Source organism: Silurus aristotelis, assembly GCF_946808225.1.
Source record: "Silurus aristotelis genome assembly, chromosome: 19".
In the NCBI taxonomy this organism is placed as follows: domain Eukaryota; kingdom Metazoa; phylum Chordata; class Actinopteri; order Siluriformes; family Siluridae; genus Silurus; species Silurus aristotelis.
The window spans coordinates 17,230,379-17,247,563 of record NC_139592.1 but is presented as its reverse complement, the minus strand read 5'-3'; the positions used below and the strand labels follow the sequence as shown (position 1 = coordinate 17,247,563).

The following is a 17,185-nucleotide window of genomic DNA, read 5'->3' as shown; positions in this document are numbered from 1 at the left end:
AGCTGCTTTATTGGGGTCCAGAGCAGTCAGTTCGTTCAAGACTTCCCCCTCTAAAACAGGCTGGATGGAAAAACTGTGAGGAGGTGCTAAAAGGTTGCAGGTATTAGAGGTTGCAGGGGCTGTAGAAATAGGGTTTAATGTCTTTGAAACAAAGCCAGCATTTATGAAGTGGTGATTGAATGCTTCAGCCATGGAGTTTTTATTAGTGACAACTATGTCGTCCAATTTTAGGGACAATGGTATGGTCCGGGGTTTGTTTTCAAGTTTTTTTACCGTATTCCAAAAAGCTTTTGGATTCGCACCACAAAGTGTGAGCTGTTTTTTAAAAAAGCCAGCTTTAGCCTCCCTCACCGCTTGTGTGGCCTTGTTCCTGATTTGACAAAATAAAATGTTGTCTTTAACAGAATGTGTCTTGCGTGCTCTGTTTTTTTGCTGAAGCAGAACCACTAGATCACGATTAATCCACGGGCTGTTGCGGTTTTTTATACGCATCTTTTTGTTTGGGGCATGTTTGTTGATCACAGCAGTTAAAAGATCTTTAAACAACAACCATGCATCACTCACTGTAGGAATCAGACTGACTCTATACCAACTTAAATGATTCAAATCATGTAAGAAGGCTTGAGCATCAAAATTTTTCAGAATAACCTTTTGGGTTATATCTAGTAGGTAGGTTTATGATTTGATGAAGGTTTAAGCAATCAAATTGTCGTACAACTTTCTCAGGGGGCTTAAGCATGTCCCAGTTAAGATCACCAAGTATGATCAACTCAGACCTAGTGAAAGGTGCAAGAGCATTGCTCAAGGCCTCTAGGGTACATGCTGGTGCAGATGGAGGGCGATAGCAGCCAGGCACAGATAAATAAAAACTGTTAGATAATTTCATGTTAAGAACAAGAAGATCATACTGTTTGGGTATAGACTTTGCCAGGGCTATACTACATTGAAGATATTCTTTAGTGAAAATTGCTACCCCCCCACCCTTAGATGACCTATCCTGCCAAAACAGGTTGTAACCAGATAAATACAGGTCAGGATAGAGAATAGAGTTACGCAACCATGTCTCAGTAATTACTAAAACATCAACTCTCAACCCATACTTTAAGCTGGTCCAGTTTAGATAATATGCTTCTTGCGTTTAAATGCAAAAACCCAAGGTTATGGCGATTACAAAAATCATCAAAGCATATATTATTTGAGGCCACATGATCCGTAGGGAAAACAACACCAGAAAGAACATCAGAAGAAGGGCCAGGGTTGACATGAACATTACCAGAGATCATAAGCAGTAATATAATCAAGGCCCGACAAAACACAGCTGAGGTACTACAGTAATGCTGATTTGACAATACAGTTGTATGCAGTTTGTTAGGTAATGGAATAATATTAATGAGCTTTCTCATAATAAAACATGACAGCAGAGCCGGAGTGATGGAAAATCTGTCAGGCATTAACCCAAAAGTCCGTAATATCATTAAAGAGGCAGAGTCTCTATCATTTGAATAGACTTTGTCTGTTTTACTGCCCAAATAAGCAAGGCCATTATGTTTGATTGCACATGAAGTAACGCAAGGAACTAAGAGACATGAAAAAAGTGCGGAGAGAATGCAAAATAGTTTGAGTATATCCATGGTTTAACAGAGAAAGTAAAAAAGCCAACGAGAAGACCTTATTCCAGAGGGGCGTGCACTTACTTCGATGCAATGAACTGTCAATTTTCCCAGTAGAGCCACACAGCTAAGCAGCTAGGAATCCATATTAGCACGCAGTTAGCTAATGTCCTTAGCTCCCGTCAGCCACCGAATATTGGCCTCAAACCAGGTGGAATAGGCCGAGATCCTCACACAGCAAACAGATAGGCAACGAACCAGGTGGATTCTCACACAGCAAGCAGATAGGCAACCAACCAGGTGGAGTAGGCCTAGATCCTCACACAGCAAGCAGATAGGCAACGAACCAGGTGGAGTAAGCCGAGATCCTCACACAGCAAGCAGATAGGCAACGAACCAGGTGGAGTAGGCTGAGATCCTCACACAGCAAGCAGATAGGCAACGAACCAGGTGGAGTAGGCCGAGATCCTCACACAGCAAGCAGATAGGCAACGAACCAGGTGGAGTAGGCCGAGATCCTCACACAGCAAGCAGATAGGCAACGAACCAGGTGGAGTAGGCCGAGATCCTCACACATGTATGAAGGTAAACATTCAAAGCAAAGTGCATGTTTGATGCATGTTTGTCTGTGTTTTCCCTGTCACACGTATTCCTATGTGTTTCTTCCTTTCCGGACTCCACGTGCTCTTCACGGCTCCACTTTCTTTCCAAAGCGCACCCCGGATTACCTTTTTCCTCCAGTGCGTTCGCCCGTGGACCTCCCCCTCCAGGGCATACCATGGATATCTCTCTCCCATTTGTCGGGATTCTATGGACTGCCATGTGTGTGTGTTTGTGTTAAACTCTCCGTGTTTTCGTTAAACCAAAGCGAACTGTTCATTGGCTCTGTACATGTACATTGCACAAAGATAATGAAGTTGAATCTAATCTAATTAGGAATGCTGATTTGATAAAGTACGCGAAGAGGTTGATCTCGAGGCATCAGCATATATCTATGTAAGCCTGTTTCCGGCATTGAATGAAAAATGTAAAAAGGTTATTGCGATACAATACTGACTTTTTTCTCACAATAGCGAGTTTATATCTCACAGTTTTGAGGAAAAAGTCAGAATTGCGAGATATAAACTCTATTGCGAGAAGAAAGTCACTTGAGAAGATAGAGACACTTTCTGGCATAGCACATAATAGACTTCCATATCTATAATAACATGCAAATTATAAAGGATTAAGAGTTAGTATGGCCATAACTTGTCGTAGGGTAAATGGCATACAAAGCTCTGTTTACAATAAAAGGTGACTCCTGTATTATGTAAGAATCACATCTCGTGGTTTCCTATGGTGCTTTCCACAAAGTGTCGCAAATGAGTTAGAAACTCGCAATTGCGAGGAAAAAAAAGGAGAATTGTGACTTTATACCTTTTATATCTTAGAATTTTGATATAAAAAGACGCATAACCTTTTTTTTAATATTCATTACGAGTGTGAAAGAATTTAAACAGTTTTGGCTGGATAGCAAATAAAGAAGCCCCGGAAATGTGTGTGTGCCTGGGATAGAGGTAGCTCCTTCTGTGGTAATCTCATCTACACACCCATGGCTGTACCCAAAGCTAGAAATCGACTTATTTATTTATAAGGAAATACGCACAAAAGTAAAAAATCTTCCAATTCGGTTTGTTCAACAGTACAGAAATCAAACATAGAAATATAGCTGCAAGCAGCATTGGCGGGCCCTCGCACATTTGTGTATCGCTATACGGTGCCTCCCAGAAAACAATGCACTGTGGGCAAGTGCATCAAGTGGGTAAATATCAGTGGACTATTTTATCGTGTTACTGACCCATTTGGGGACTGTAGGTAAAAGAAACCCCACATTTTAGACAAACGGGGGAGCTAGTGAGCCACTTAAGAGACACATCAATGTCCGACCTTTTTGTCCACACCTAACAGCCGACAAATGTGATGTATGTGTCAAATTTCAAGTTAATCTAAGCACGCCAAAAGCCTTAAATATGCCTAAACTTTGACGCGTTGTCATGGGAACAGCGTTCGAGATATCAAAAATTCCTTGGCAATTTAGTATCTACAATGTCTCGCCATCAAGTTGACCATGTTTGGTTTCAATTGCATAAATATAGTTCACCACATGCAACTGTCAAAAAATCCACCTTTTGTGACTGACACACTTCCTGGCGCCTGTTGGTGGCGCTTTGTCCGAGATTCACAATAGGCACATCGATGCGATCGGAATCATTGGCCGAACATACACACCGCGTGTCCAAATAAGTAATTTTTTGCTTTAGATATTAAACACTTCCTGTTTTCCTGAATTCGCCATAAATTTGTCACCTCGCCATGGCAGCACCGTTCGAGATAGCAAAAATCCCTTAACAATTTAGCAAGTGCAATGTCTCAGCATCATGTTCACCACGTTTGATGTCAATCGCATGAATTTCCTAGGAGGAGTATTTAAAAGTTCACCGCATGCACTTATAAAACAAACCAAAATGGCTGACTTCCTGTTGGGTGGAGCTCATATTTTTGAGGGCGAAAGTTGTTCGGGTCGATGAGGTCTATATACGTACCAACTCTCGTGCATGTGCGTACATAATTGCCCGATCTGTGCACCAATGCTTGTTTTTGCATTACAGGGGGCGATACAAAGCCCCCCTGCCACGCCCGTATTCCAGCCTTTGTCCGGCCCTAGTAACAAAGGACTCTGACGTGTGTGCCAAATTTCAAGTTTTTGAGCATGTTAAGGGACCCCAAATGGCCAATGTGTGTAAAAAAAAATAAAAAAATAATAATAATAAATTCTAAGGAAAACAAAAGGGCTTCGCACCTTTGGTGCAGGCCATTCTGGCCTGATCCTCGGTGCTCGGGCCCTAAATATAGCTGCAAGCAGCGATGGCGGGCCCTCGCACGTTTGTGTATCGCTATACGGTGCCTCCCAGAAAACAATGCACAGTGGGCAAGTGCATCAAGTGGGTAAATATCAGTGGACTATTTTATGTTGTTACTGACCCATTTGGGGACTGAAGGTAAAAGAAACCCCACATTTTAGAAAAACGGGGGCGCTAGTGAGCCACTTAAGAGACACACCGTTGTCCGACCTTTTTGTCCACACTTGTGATGTATGTGACTTGTCAAATGTGATGTATGTGTCAAATTTCAAGTTAATCTAAGCACGCCAAAAGCCTTAAATATGTCTGAAATAAAAGTAAAGTTTGACGCGTTGTCATGGGAACAGCGTTTGAGATATCAAAAATTCCTTGGCAATTTAGTATCTACAATGTCTCGCCATCAAGTTGACCATGTTTGGTTTCAATTGCATAAATATTCTGGGAGGAGTATTTAAAAGTTCACCACATGCAACTGTCAAAAATTCCACCGTTTGTGACCGACACACTTCCTGGCGCCTGTTGGTGGCGCTGTGTCCGAGATTCACAATAGGCACATCGATGCGATCGGAATCATTGGCCGAACATACACACCGCATGTCCAAATAAGTAATTTTTTGCTTTAGATATTAAACACTTCCTGTTTCCCTGAATTCGCCATAAATTTGTCACCTTGCCATGGCAGCACTGTTCAAAATATCAAAAATCCTTTCACACTTTAGCAAGTGCAATGTCTCGGCATCATGTTCACCACGTTTGATGTCAATCGCATGAATTCCCTAGGAGGAGTATTTAAAAGTTCACCGCATGCACTTATAAAACAACCCAACATGGCCGACTTCCTGTTGGGCGGAGCTAATAGGTTTGATAGTGAAAGTTGTTCGGGTCTATGAGATCTATATGCATAGCAAATCTTTTACATGTGCGTACGTGTGCCCGATCTGTGCACCAATATTTGTTTTTGCATTACAGGGGGCGCTACAGAGCCCTACTGCCACGCCTATGTTCCAGCCTTTGACCGGTCCTAAAGGCAGACGACTGTGACGTCTGTGCCAAATTTCCGGTGTTTTTAAGCATGTTAAGGCACCCAAAGTGCATGCCAAGAGCTTAAATACGCCTAAAAATGAAAGTAAAGTTTGACGCGTTGCCATGGGAACAGCGTTTGAGATATCAAAAATCCCTTCGCAATTTATCATCTACAATGTCTAAGCATCATGATGACTACGTTTGGTGTCAATCGCATAGATATCCTAGGAGGAGTATTTAAAAGTTCACCACATGCAACTGTCAAAAAATCCACCTTTTGTGACTGACACACTTCCTGGCGCCTGTTGGTGGCGCTATGTCCGAGATTCACAATAGGCACATCGATGCGATTGGAATCCTTGGCCGAACATACGTGTCATCCGAATAAGACATTTTTTGCTTTAGATTTCCACTCGTGTTCCAGCCTTTGCCCGGGCCTAGTGACAAACGACTCTGATGTGTGTGCCAAATTTTAAGACTTTTTTAGCATGGTAAGGGACCCCAATTGGCCAATGTGTGTAAAAAAATAAATAAATAATAATAATTCTAAGGAAATTGTGCAGGCCATTCTGGCCTGCTCCTCGGTGCTCGGGCCCTAATAAAATGACCCAAAACCATGCAGTGCAGCAGCTTATATAATTAAGTACAAAGTTAAAATGTCAAAAAGAGCAACAGGTATTCCAACCGCCATTTAAACATCCGAAGAAGGAGAAGGAGAAGAAGAAGGAGAAGGATATATCGCTTCAGCTCCTAAATTGTTAAACGTGTATTTTTCACTATTTATAGTTAAAAACAGCCACTTTCCAGTCACAATGGCACAATACAAAGGAGCGACCAGCGAGGCGGGGAGAGCCATGCAGCTGATGAAAAAACGTGAACGAGAGAGAGAACAGATGGAACAGTTGAAACAAAAAATAGCAGAGGCAAGTGAGATGCATTAAAACACTTCTCTAATTTATTTACTCATTTTCAGCTCAAAACAGATGCAGCTGTTTCTACTCTGTATCCCTTTCCCCTGAAAAAAAAAGAAAGAGAATGGCTGAAACAATGTACAGACAAAACCAGTACATTTGCTCTGTGTTGTTGCACAACTGTTAATTTATACACTTATAATGTATTACATTTTAGATTTATTTTCAGAAAAGCTGCTCATTGTTGTTTTTTGTTTTTGAATCGGAAGATGACTCCCGATTCATAGCTCCCCCCATGTTAAATATTGCCCGATCTCTGGGTCCGCCCCTTAATGTATATGACCTCATTTCTGCAATAATGCTTCAACACAAAGCGAAGTCTGTCTTTGCCCAGACTAATGTATCCCAGATGTATCGGAGCGCCCTTTCCCAGATCATTCATCTTAATTATCTAATGAACGGGTCAGAGGTCGTCTCCCAAAAGGACATGCATCCTGGATCATATTCTATACTTCGACTCATACTGATTTAAGGACGACAGCCTCATTTTCCCAGTCATGGCTCTAAACACTATGGCCTTTCATACATTGGCTTAACGAGAAACATCTGGTCTGCCTCCAGCAACACAGAACAAAGTCGAACACAGATTTAAGATATTGCATATTAAAGATATTACATATTTAAAATACTATATATTTCCCCCCTTCAAGAGGGATCAATAAGCCCTCGACAAATAAAAGAATATAACATACATGTTCATCATTGTTTACAGAAATGGTAATAATCCTTCCTGTCACATAACCTTAACAATATAATGAATTTATGGAGTGTGAGAGTGAAAAAACCTGTCAGGCAGCCGTTTCTCCTTAAATATCCTTCAAACAATCAAGACAGGAAAACCGCTCTCAACCGCTCTCTGCCCCAGGTGGCCACAAATTGTACTCCAGCCCAATCAGGATTTTAACAAGAAGTAATACATATGCATTTCTTATGCAACCTAAGAAACTTAAAAACTATTATGACTTACTATGATTACTACTAGCATACAAACATTTTCTATCAATGTCACTGGATATACTGCAACACATAAAATCCTATAATAAACATATATATGTGTGTATGGGGAAAATGTCCATCCGCGGCTGCGTTGATTCTCAGTATGGGGTCGCTGATGTGTAGAATCACAGCATTCCTCGTTCCGAGCCTTCCAATCTCCCCCAATATGGTTTCTTTGGAGAGAAGAAAAGAAAAAAAAAAACAACCAGTATCGTCTTCTCAGGCAACAAATGAATCATATCACATTTCATTCCCTTTCATCCTAACACAGTATAGGAGGAAACTACTAAAAAGTAAGCTATATTCAAAATATATGAAAAATTATAATATGAACAAATATCAAAATGGGTAATCCTCCACCAGTTCACCTTCTAATTCCACTTCATCTACATCTGCTGTTCGCAGCAGTGGCATCTGAGTACCGTCCCCAGGCATCACAACTCCAACCCATCGCAATATCATTGCCTTCGCAAAGGTCAACAACAGCGTACAGAAACAAAACATCACACACAACGATAAGATAACTGCCACAAAAATTTGTACCAGGACTGCACCTACAGGTCCTAATTTGTCTTGCAGCCAAGAATTAGCAGACCATCCAGCTCCTTCTGATGGACCAAACGCATCTCGTACGTTTCGCAATGCCTCTATAACACTAGTCATATTATCAGAAGAATCGGGGATCAAGGTGTAACAGGCATCACCAGTTAAGTTTAAAGCCACACATAGGCCACCTTGCTTGGCCAATATATAATCTAAAGCCATGTCATGCTTTAGCAATGTCAATCTATGACTCCTTTGAGTATTTGACAAAAAATCAAACCCCCTTATTGTCTCATTGGCGAAACCCTGTAACGTATAAGTGATGTCAATATGATCAGCTAAAAATGTCACACCGTACCATGGGAACAGACCTATACCCCACTTTTCTCCTAGACTTATCCTCCAATGATAGGACTCCAAATTATGGAACTGTGCCAATGTTTTTTTCATCCTATTTGTAGAAACAACATTCGACTGATTTCTATCAGGTCCTTCTCCCTGCCGTACAGCAAAAACCTCATATGGAAGTTTCAGCCTTGCCATGTAACAACCTCCTATCCATCCATGAGGCAGAAATAAATATGCCTTATCACCACAAACGCAACAAATATCTTTAAAATTCCCTACTGTCACATTTCCAGGCAAGTCCTGATTCCTTACCATCAAAGTTTTACTATATTTCTGATGTGGCGCATGAAACTTCACTTCATACAACTTACTAATATTTTTATTATCATGTTGGCCCAAATTCATCAAATAGCTGTCACAATCAGATACTCCCATAAACATACCCGAGCCAGTATACGTTTCATTTGAACAGAAACAACTAGCAGCTTTCACAGGTGTCACTTCCATCGACTCAGGGACTGCTGTTATTATATTTTCATGTTGATCTGCAAATTCACATAAGGTAATTCTTCCAACCATGAACAATTATATTTAGGCTTAAACAGGAGGCGTGACCTAACCATTATTATATCCGATGATGCCTGCTACTGAAATAACAGCCACGCTAATGCAGAATACTGACACTTAGAAGTTAGTGGTTCTGGCACTGTTTCTAAGATTGAAGGCCATGTGCCTGGTGATGAAACTTTCACCACACATGGACAATTAAAATTTCTAACTGATCTAACAGAATGAGTTATCTGCTGGAACCACAAGTTCCGACTTGCCCATGGTTCAGCAATCTGTAACACTGATGAATCAAATCCATGTGCTTTCCAGTCACTGTTTCTCTTTTGTAAGGCATGATTTTGAGTAGAATCAAAATACTCACTCTTTGTATCTAGTACTTTTTCCTGAGCTGTCTCAGCTGATTCTACAGCATGCTCTTCCATCATCTGTTTCCCAGCCTCAAAGGTCTCCTCACTACCATTAACTTTAGGCTCAGTTTTCAACATAGGCTTCTGAGTTACATTTACCACCTCTTTTGACTTTAAGGTCACTACGTCAGGTGCCTGTGTTACGTTTACAAATTTCACAGACATCAAAGGCGTCGTCACTATCATTATTCTCCTTCACAGTCCTAGATGAAGTAGTAGTAGTCTGGGTTGATGTATTAACCTTCTTAGTTGTATCCAGAGCTACAGTAACAAGCTCCATTCGAGTATTATTCATCCTTGGAGAAGTAATTGTAATAGGTTGATCTTGAACCTCTTTAGTATCTGTGACACTCCCACTGGGTTCCAAATCTTTTATCACAAGTGTCACTTTACGCGTTACATAATCATCCACCCAATAATTAAGAATCGGTACAAATTTAAATGCTGGTTCTACATAAGTACACACATATTCACCTTCATCTTCCCATGTAGCATTACGCAAGACTAGTGAACAATCTGTCTGCATCTTCACCAACTTCATGTCATTATACAAAAAATACTTTCTTTGATCGCGAGGCACACGTTCAAATTCAGGTCCTGTCAACAACAGATCTTCACCACGATTATTCCTCCACTTAGGAGGATCAGTACTACCAACATTTCATCTTCTACGTCGACAAGGAAGAACAGTCGCTTTCCCTAACTTAACTCTAATAACAACCTTCGGAGGAGAGGGCGTTGTAGCAATCTGCTGAGGAACTATAGTCGCATGGGCTCTAGTTCTCGTACCGTTTTGGTCTAAACCTTTTCCGAGCTGGTTTTGAACTCCTTCTTTCAACTGTCTCCCTTGATTCTCCTGCAGTTGAGACACAGTCCTTCTTAACCTGTGACGCTTGTCTCTCGACTGCCACAGGCTCTGCTGTTGACACAGTGAAACTGCTGGAAATCAATGTCCCCAAATGTTCTTCTCGTTAACTGTAACGTAATTTCTGGCATCGTCAGAAACATACACAGCATCATTGACATCATCCACATCACGGACAATCTCCCCTCTCGGGTTTTGACTCTGGTTATTTTCATGCATCTCCTTTCCTGCGGCATGCCCATCCACACTTTCTTCCAACTTTCTTGAACCCTCACCATCTTGACTCTGGGAACACATTATCTCCTCTTTCGGTGCTTTAACACAATGTGATAAATGATCCCACGTTGGAGATCCTTTGACCTGGACCGCTGTTCCAGTACTGCGGACCACTTCAAATGGTGCTTCCCGACGTTCGTTATACCACTTCCTTCTAAACACTTTCACAAACACCTTGTCTTCAGGTTGCACTGTGGTACTCTTTTGCTCATCAAGTTTCTGCTGCACCTCATCTTTCCTCTGCCTGTCAAAAACATAAGCGGATATCCTTTTATGTAAGCTGACCATGTATGTTACATAAGTTCGCATTTCGTCTTCCAAAAGTGCTAGACTTGGACCTTTCCCACTGGTACGCAAACAAGGAGTCGGCGTCCGTCTTCCCAATTCCCAACTTTTTAAAGATCAATTTAACTGTTTTATCCACATATTCTTTTCCATTATCTGAGGATATCCGATCCGGAAGTCCCCACCTACTTATAACCTCTCTGCACAAAAACTTGTTCGCATACCACATCTACAGGAGTAATTATTTTTGACATTATGACAACTTTCTGTATTTATGCTCTACAGATCTCCTTTTAACCTCTAAACATCATATTGCATGAACTTCTATTTGCTTTACTTTAATAATCACCCCAACTCTTTTATCAATCAGTATTACTCACAAACAATACATATACATATACAATAATCACTTTATTATAGTAGTTGCTCATACACGCACACACTTACCACCCTCATTAACTTCTCTACTTGAAAATGTCCTTTTTGGGAATTATATTATTCATTCAGGACAGGGGAGTGTTTGTCTCACTGTGGGGATATCTTTATTCATTCAGTATTAAGGGTGTTTTGACTTCGGTGTTAGGTCCTCTTTAGAGGCTCATAAGGTTATTTGGCCATACATAAAATATTTACCCAAAAAGGCTCATTGTTTTTTATCTTTCTCTTTTGTCATTAACAGAACAAAAAGGATTCCTGAGGGAAGCTCATAGATTTTAACAGATTCAGTCCTCTTATGTAATAATGAGGCTCATTGTTTTATTCTTAATAGAAGACAAATATTTCCCTTGTAATTACTAAAAATTAACCCTTAACCTTCATATGTATTTATTCATATATATATATATATATATATATATATATATATATATATATATATATATATATATATATATATATATATATATATATATATATATATACAGTGGGTACGGAAAGTATTCAGACCCCTTTAAATTTTTCACTCTTTGTTATATTGCAGCCATTTGCTAAAATCATTTAGGTTCATTCTTCTTCCTCATGAATGTACACACTGCACCCCATACTGACAGAAAAACACAGAATTGTTGACATTGTTGCAGATTTATTAAAAAAGAAAAACTGAAATATCACATGGTCCTAAGTATTCAGACCCTTTGCTCAGTATTTAGTAGAAGCCCCCTATTGATCTAATACAGCCAGGAGTCTTTTTGGGAAAGATGCAACAAGTCTTTCACACCTGGATTTGGGGATCCTCTGCCATTCCTCCTTGCAGATCCTCTCCAGTTCTGTCAGGTTGGATAGTAAACGTTGGTGGACAGCCATTTTTACGACTCTCCAGAGATGCTCAATTGGGTTCAAGTCAGGGCTCTGGCTGGGCCATTCAAGAACAGTAACGGACTTGTTGTGAAGCCACTCCTTCGTTATTTTAGCTGTGTGCTTAGGGTCATTGTCTTGTTGGAAGGTAAACCTCGGGCCCAGTCTGAGGTCCAGAGCACTCTGGAGAAGGTTTTTGTCCAGGATATCCCTGTACTTGGCCGCATTCATCTTTCCCTCGATTGCAACCAGTCGTCCTGTCCCTGCAGCTGAAAAACACCCCCACAGCATGATGCTCCCACCACCATGCTTCACTGTTGGGACTGTATTGGACAGGTGATGAGCAGTGCCTTATTTCTCCACACATACGGCTTAGAATTAAGGCCAAAAAGTTCTATTTTGGTCTCATCAGACCAGAGAATCTTATTTCTCACCATCTTGGAGTCCTTCAGGTGTTTTTTTTAGCAAACTCCATGCGGGCTTTCATGTGTCTTACACTGAGGAGAGGCTTCCGTCAGGCCACTCTGCCATAAAGCCCCGACTGGTGGAGGGCTGCAGTGATGGTTGACTTTCTACAACTTTCTCCCATCTCCTGACTGCATCTCTGGAGCTCAGCCACAGTGATCTTTGGGTTCTTCTTTACCTCTCTCACCAAGGCTCTTCTCCCCCGATAATTCAGTTTGGCCGGACGGCCAGCTCTAGGAAGGGTTCTGGTCGTCCCAAACGTCTTCCATTTGAGGATTATGGAGGCCACTGTGCTCTTAGGAACCTTAAGTGCAGCAGAAATCTTTTTGTAACCTTGGCCAGATCTGTGCCTTGCCACAATTCTGTCTCTGAGCTCTTCAGGCAGTTCCTTTGACCTCATGATTCTCATTTGCTATGACATGCATTGTGATCTGGAAGGTCTTATATAGACAGGTGTGTGGCTTTCCTAATCAAGTCCAATCAGTATAATCAAACACAGCTGGACTCAAATGAAGGTGTAGAATCATCTCAAGGATGATCAGAAGAAATGGAAAGCACCTGAGTTAAATATATGAGTGTCACAGCAAAGGGTCTGAATACTTAGGACCATGTGATATTTCAGTTTTTCTTTTTTAATAAATCTGCAACAATGTCAACAATTCTGTGTTTTTCCATCAGTATGCGGAGCTGTGTGTACATTCATGAGGAAGAAGAATGAACTTAAATGATTTTAGCAAATGGCTGCAATATAACAAAGAGTGAAAAATTTAAGGGGGTCTGAATACTTTCCGTACCCACTGTATATATTACACACATACTGCAGTCAATCACACGCACAAACTTTCAGAGAGAGAGAGAGAGGAGAGGGGGTCCCGCCCACAGCTGAGCGCACACACGAAAACACAGACACACACACACACACACTTAGTTCCGCGCGCACAGAGAGGGAGAGACTCCCTTTTTTTTTTTTTTTTTTTTTTTTTAACTGTTAGATTTTTATCATGCCAAAAACGAAATGACTGGAGAAGTTTTCCAAACGACCTGCGAGACCCGTAATGTCTTTTCTGATCAGGGAAGAATCACACCGCACACAGAATGTGGCAAAATGTTTCTCTTCATTTATTGCAGGTGGCAGACACGTATTTATACACACAGGATGATACAGTCCACACACACACACGAACACGCACACACAAAAGGCTGACCTAAAGTGTTTTCCTGTTTAGACAAGAGGATATACCAGGGGGAGATGTGTGAGCCCAGATAAGACTCTCTGTTTACCTTAAAAACTAACATCGTAAATATCCTATAGACACTGAACGGACAAGGAATGTGTGTGAAACAGTTTTAACACTAACAAAAACGCACACACTTTTTCCTCAAACACACACACACACAAATCACTCTTAAATCTAAAAACTCGCAGTAAATACATACACAACATTTAAATTTCACATACACTATAGTCGACTCAGTCATACAAACTTATAGCATGCTATTTTGCAACACCTTTTTCCTATTTATTTTCTCTTCATTATTTTCCTTCCTTTATTAAATTTATGCTAACTCTTTGATATGCAGAAATTCAAATGAGAGGCTGCTTCTTTACATTAGCTCGTCAACTAATTGTCAGAGTGGGAACTTCAATTGAATTTTAATTCTGCATCATCCAGTTTGTTAAAACTGGCCTGAAATTCACTTAGTAAATATCCAGGTCTTTATGGCCCACCTAATGTCACCTCCCTGAGGGTTTTCATTCAAATCTTGCGGCTCCTTTTCTTTAAACCTTATTCTTTCTTCAACTATTGTACCATATTTCTTCTGTTTCTCAAAAGCATTCACCTTTATACTTTTTCTCTTCAGCTTCAACTCTTATTTTCTTTACTTCTCTCTTTATTCCTGTTCCTTTTATCTCTTAAACTTTTTACTTCACTTCTTTTCTATTGTAATTCAATGTCTAATTTTCCTTAAAACATAATTACAGTCAAATCCCCCCTTTTGCGCTGCCCAGCAGTGCAAAAAAAATTTAGAACGAAGAAACTCCCAGAAACAGCCACAACACACACAAAAAACCCACACACAGGCCCTGTATACGGTGCGACCCAGCCACAGAAAAACAGAACCACCCCAGGGGGTGAAAGCTTACCGTTTCAGCTGGCCAGACAGATTCGGGAGCAGACGATGGAGCAGAACCGCGAAGCTGAAGGCCACAACACGCCCAGGATTCGTGACACCAGGAAATGATGTATATTTCTTGTCTTGATGGAGTGTAGCTTTTTCTTGGAATGAATCCTCGCCGACACTGATATTTCTTTGTAAATAAAGTTTTTATTTAACACAGAGATTCAGCATCTTCACGAGCCTCCTGGATTAGCTCGGAGCCGCTGTATCGATGAGTCGATGACTCCCGATTCATAGCTCCACCCATGTTAAATATTGCCCGAATTCTGGGTCCGCCCCTTAATGTATATGACCTCATTTCTGCAATAATTCTTCAACACAAAGCGAAGTCTGTCTTTGCCCAGACTAATGTATCCCAGATGTATCGGAGCTCCCTTTCCCAGATCATTCATCTTAATTATCTAATGAACGGGTCAGAGGTCATCTCCCAAAAGGACATGCATCCTGGATCATATTCTATACTTCGACTCATACTGATTTAAGGACGACAGCCTCATTTTCCCAGTCATGGCTCTAAACACTATGGCCTTTCAAACATTGGCTTAACGAGAAACATCTGGTCTGCCTCCAGCAACACAGAACAAAGTCGAACACAGATTAAAGATATTGCATATTAAAGATATTACATATTTAAGATACTATAGGAGCTCTACAGTGCATGCAGAAATTTTCAGAAGATCTGAAGTTTGTATTCAGTGGTCAGCCTGGTCCATACTCAATACCCAGTATTAATCCAGTTCATCTGGCACAAACACCTGTGCTGTAGTTAGTCACTGCTCTCACTTTTTCCTGATTTTAATGTTGGTTATGAACAAAAACAGAGGAATGAATGCATGAATTTTTATATGTTGCGGCTGCAACATGAATGGCTGATAATATCTATGGCAGACGCCCTTCTTCTTCTTCTTTTGGCTTCTCCCGTTAGGGGTCGCCACAGCGGATCATCCGTCTCCATACCCCCCTGTCCTCTACATCTGCCTCTTTCAAACTTAGCACTGTACAGAGTTTTCTTTATGTTTCAGTTTAAAATGATCCCAAACTGTAGAAACTTTCTGGTGTTTACTTTGCCCTGAACCTGCTCCTCGTACCTCATTGATTTCTTTCTGTTCCTACATTTTTTTATTCTGCTGCATCTTGTGTGTTTATTTTGCCTCAATTCATTTTTGTATTGGAATTATTCAAGTTACTCAATGAATCATTTCAGCCATAAGGCTGAACATTTGTGTAGCATTGTAGCAATGTTAATGGATGATTATGCAAAAACAATGTGAGCATGCTTCCCGTGGGCTCACCACCTGCAGGAGGGACCTTAAGGGACGGTGCTGTTAGGATTGGGCAGCAGTCGAAGGCGGGGGCCTGCTTAGACTGCTGCCCCCGCGACCCGAATTACGGATAAGCGGGAGAAAATGAATGAATGAATAAATGTGAGCATGGATTAAACATAATTAGCTAGCGATTGCTGTTCGAGTAACCAGCAGTATTTTTCCACTGTGACATAATTTGTCTTGCATATGGGCATTTCCGATTCTCTTTTAAAAAGTTTCAGATTTTAACTCACAACAACCATCTTTTAAATATACACACACCCCTTTATATCAGTGTATAAGTAATACCCTTTTTGCCTTTCAGGACAACATTGTGAAGTCCAACATTGATAAAAAGTTCTCTGCTCATTATGATGCTGTTGAGCAAGAGCTCAAGTCAAGCACTGTGGGTAAGCAAACTTCAGAGTTAAATATTTTTGATATAATATATATAAAAGCTTATATTAAGATATGACATTAAAATAATTATTGGTTGAATGATTTCAAAGTTGCGTGACCCCCCCTCCATAGCATGAGGAAAAATATTGAAAATAACATACATATGAATTTTAAGAATAAAATGAATTTGCGCTGTGTGTGTGTGTGTGTGTGTGTGTGTGTGTGTGTGTGTGTGTGTGTGTGTGTGTGTGTATATATATATATATATATATATATATATATATATATATATATATATATATATATATATAAAATATAAAATACATTTTAAAAAGAAATATTTTAAATATGCAGTAAATATGAACATATTTTTTAAATGTTCATTATACATTTTTTAATCCTTTCGGTTTGGGTTTTGCAATGATTTGGTGCTAAAGGTTTTTGGATTCTAAGAACAGTTTTTGTTAAGGCAGTCCATTGCGAGACATGTTGCATGTAGAATGCAAAGACATCATTGGTACATTCAAACAGAAAACTTAAGGCGTGCTGGAGTCTTGTGCATGAGTGTTCTTGTGTTTGATTTTGATTTTTTTTTATCTTCTTTAAAGGCTTGGTGACTTTGATTGACATGAAAGCAAAGCAAGAAGCTCTTGTAAAAGAGCGAGAAAAGCAGCTGGCCAAGAAGGAGCAGTCCAAAGAACTACAGCTGTAAGACATTAACTGCTATTTATTTATGATCTTTCCTGACA

General features: G+C 40.3%; 1 protein-coding gene and 1 long non-coding RNA gene across 2 annotated transcripts in view; one reads left to right on the top strand and one right to left on the bottom strand.

Annotated features, from left to right (window-relative positions):
• The window catches only part of LOC310742049, a 101,912-nt gene that overhangs the window by 8,922 nt on the left and 75,805 nt on the right, over window positions 1–17,185 (bottom strand). The gene's annotated exons all lie outside the window — the stretch shown is intronic.
• LOC310715014 (protein FAM50A-like) overlaps window positions 6,241–17,185 on the top strand; it is a gene marked incomplete at its 3' end in the record, with an annotated part of 34,571 nt that continues 23,626 nt past the window's right edge. The window contains exons 1-3 of the mRNA XM_083521163.1: window positions 6,241–6,456; window positions 16,363–16,447; window positions 17,045–17,144. Coding sequence (XP_083377289.1) covers window positions 6,346–6,456; window positions 16,363–16,447; window positions 17,045–17,144 — 296 coding nt within the window. The 5' untranslated portion in view covers window positions 6,241–6,345. The remainder of the gene's footprint in view (window positions 6,457–16,362; window positions 16,448–17,044; window positions 17,145–17,185) is intronic.